Here is a 3,266-nt window from a genome sequence, read left to right as displayed (position 1 = left end):
AGTCCACCAGCTTGATCCTGTCCGTGTCCAGATCGACGATCACGTTCTCCATCTTCAGGTCTCCGTGAACTACGTTTCGTTTCAAGCAACCGACGCAGGCGTCCACGATTTGCCGAAAGAAGCATCTGCATCTCTACTTCGGGATACTGCCGACTTTCTCCAGAACTTGAAATAGGTCGGAGCTCCGAAGTGGCCGTTCCATCACGAGTAAATGACAATCTTCGACCTGGTGAACGTCCACGAATCCGATGCAACCCTCGATCCCCGAGACCACACGTAGGAAGTGCGCCTCCGCCAATATCAATTCGCCCGATTCGTTCGTCAGGTAGGACGCCGAGGAGTTTCTCACTATCTTTACGGCGACCGGCAGTCCGTCGGCTCTTCTGATCGCCGAGTAAACGCTTCCGAAAGCACCGTCCATTAAGTGGTCCGACAAGTCGTACAGGTCCATAGTTGTTTTCTTATTCGTTTTCCACCGATAGATGTTAGATAGAAAAGAAAAAATGCGAAACTAATAACAATTTTGTTTTTCTTTCTTCTTTTATTGGTTTTTCAAAACACATTCTCTCCGTGCTGCGCCAGCAGCTTGTCGCACGCGGCGAGCAGTTCGACGTCGACAGAGTGAGGAGGGATCGACCGATCGAAAATGCCGTTAGTCGGACGAGCAGCACACACACCGCGATCTTCTTCGTCGCTGCTGCTATCTCCGTCGTTTCCGCCTCCGGCGCCGTCCACCTCCACGTCGTCGTATCCTCTCCGCAGCAGCTGCTGGAGCTGCCTGATGATGGATCTGATCTTCGGTTCGTTGGACGCCTTGCTTCGGGATGCCATAAGCTTTCGATCGCGGCGCTCGTTTTTGAAGTCCTCTTTGTACGATTCGCACTGAGCCTTCAGCAGCGAGTTCATATCGGAGAGGCACTTGTACTGCTTGCACAACCTCACGGTGTCCGGTAGCATGTTCTTCAGAACTTGGTAATCGTTCTTCGCTTTGTCCAACTGCTCACTGAGGAGCGCTCTTTCCCTTCTCCCGACGTTTTCGTCGTTTTTCAGAGACTGACAATTGTTTCTAAATCTGTCGATCTGCTGCATGAGAAAATCTCGTTCTTTCGTCACCCTGTCGAGCTCTTTGTTAGCGGCGTCCACCTCGACTCCGGCGGCGACCCGTCCTAGTCCGACGTAATCGGGCGCCGTGGGCGGCGGGTGCCCGTAGCTCTCCGCCGCCTCCGCTCGAGCTCGCAGACGGTCCATCTCGTTCAGCATCGCACGTTTGGACTGGTGCATATCGTCCAACTCCTTCTGAAGCTTCTCTGCTAATTCCTTCGACTTTCCCATGCCTCCTTTCGAACGTTTAATGCGGACAAGAATCCGTACGCATCACACTTATAGTCGCGAAGGATTTACCCGATGACGTCGAGTGACGTCAACGTTCGAAATGATGGGCTTCGAAGTCTATCTTCATGAACAGTTTCAGTTGCGGACTCCTGTTCCTGCCGCGATAGTCGCTGACAAATTCGCCTATCGCCTTCACCATGCACGGCGTGACGCGTCCGCTCCTCGTCCGGCACACGTAGTTGGCTACCTTCATGCGTTCGTGCAGCTGACGTCGATCGTCGCAGAACAGCAACGTCGGGTACGGATGATTGAGCACGGTCGGCCCGTCGTACTTTCTCATGCCGACGACCAGGTAGACCTTGGTGCCGGCGCGCGCCTCCCGACTAGTTTCGTGCGCGCCGGACAGAGTCGTGATCATCCTTCCGCAGTGTTGGGTGGTTATGCACGGGAAGGCCTCGCCCGAGTACGCGTCCTTGCCACCGTACGAAAGTTGGTATCCGATGGGTTGGAAGTAGGCGTTGAAGTCGCGCGGGGATTGCATTCTCGCGAGCACCGACCCGAAACTGTCGAAGCCGCGACGTCCGCACACGGTTTCCAAGTACTCGGTGTACGGTGCGTCGAAGTCGAAACCTTCGTTCATCTCTAGCGTCGCCTCCTCGTCGATCATGCTCTGCAGCTGGGCCAACGGCACCGTCCTCTTGCCGAGGTTGGGATTGGAGCAGGGTTCTGGAAGTTCGTAAGGATTCGTCGGTTGCGGCATGGCCGTCGACATCTTATCTTGACCGTTGTACAGGAGGAGCATTTCCCCGCGGTTGAACACAAGCCGTCTGTCGAAAAACTCGTGAAACGTCGTCACGTCCCTGACGCCGACGTTCGGTTTCTGAGCGCGGGTCGACACCGGAAACATGGCGCTCCTGCCATCTCCGAGATTTGGCTTTCGCGCGTCGCCGTCGGAAAAGTCGACGTTGAGTCGGCGTCCGCCACGACGCTCCACCACGTCCACCTTCGTCTCCGGCAACACACCTACGTTCCATCGTCTCGTGTAAGGTCGGAATCGAGCAGACATCTTCCGAGACACGTCTTAACTTTAGAGGGGAAGTTGGGAGGAAAACATAAATGTGTTATTTATGTACCCGGAACCATGATCGCTTCTTTTTACCGAACGGCGGTCGCGAGGAACCTCGCGTACATGGTTTGTCCGGACGGGAGCCTCGATGCGCCTGCTCCGCTACAATCCGATCAACGGCACGTTCGTCAGATTGTCAGATTCGCTGGTGCCGCGATCGAACGAGTCGGTGTCTTTGTGCCGGATCGACGAACACGTCCTACTGCTGAGCGGCGGGGGCACTAAGGAACTGGAAACGTACGATCTGTCGAACGAGCGACACGGCGGCGGCGTCTGGAAGGTGGACGCGAACTTCGAGGAGGTCGGAGTCGATTCCTACGTCGCGCACGCCGCCTGCCGGCAAAACTCCGACCTGTGTCTGTGGTACGTCGACGGACACGGAGATCACCTTCTGATCGTGATGAGACGTGCGAGCGGCGGATTAGCGGGTAGGAGGACGCATGGAGAATGGAAGGTGATACTCAGATATCCGATCGCCGTTCCGGAAGAGCACAGCCAGAAGGACAGCGAGCGTCTCACTTTGCATTCTTTTCCTGAAAGCGATGCCATCGTCGCCTTTCACGGCAACGTCGTCACGACCGTTCACGTTCCGTCCAGCTACTTCAACTCCACGTTGATCCCTTCGCACCCGACACCTGGAGATTGGGTGTCCGAGACGAAGTTTGCCGACGCCGATTTCGTGTACAGAATCGGTCTCAATGGGATAGTCGACAGGGTCGTCTTCTCACGATCGGAAACGTTCGGTGTCAAAATCAAAGTGGTGGACAGGACGACGACCCTCGATCACGGGTTCATCGTTACCGCCGTC

General features: G+C 55.6%; 1 protein-coding gene across 1 annotated transcript; it reads right to left on the bottom strand.

The window, feature by feature from the left end:
* Positions 1–133: 133 nt before the first annotated feature.
* LOC117122781 (serine/threonine-protein kinase pim-3-like) lies at positions 134–451 on the bottom strand. Its single transcript, XM_033268518.1, has one exon. It carries the CDS (start codon positions 449–451, stop codon positions 134–136), a length of 318 nt encoding a protein of 105 aa, XP_033124409.1.
* Positions 452–3,266: the final 2,815 nt, after the last annotated feature.

The sequence above is a fragment of the Anneissia japonica genome, unplaced genomic scaffold, assembly GCF_011630105.1.
Source record: "Anneissia japonica isolate Jap-2015-1 unplaced genomic scaffold, ASM1163010v1 scaffold284923_len121384_cov96, whole genome shotgun sequence".
Lineage (NCBI taxonomy): Eukaryota > Metazoa > Echinodermata > Crinoidea > Comatulida > Comatulidae > Anneissia > Anneissia japonica.
The sequence above is the reverse complement of the archived record's forward strand: the minus strand, read 5'-3'. Positions and strand labels throughout refer to the sequence as shown.

Bases quoted from the DNA above. Each gene is read 5' to 3' on its own strand.
- LOC117122781 (XM_033268518.1), bottom strand. From the start codon at position 451: ATGGACCTGTACGACTTGTCGGACCACTTAATGGACGGTGCTTTCGGA.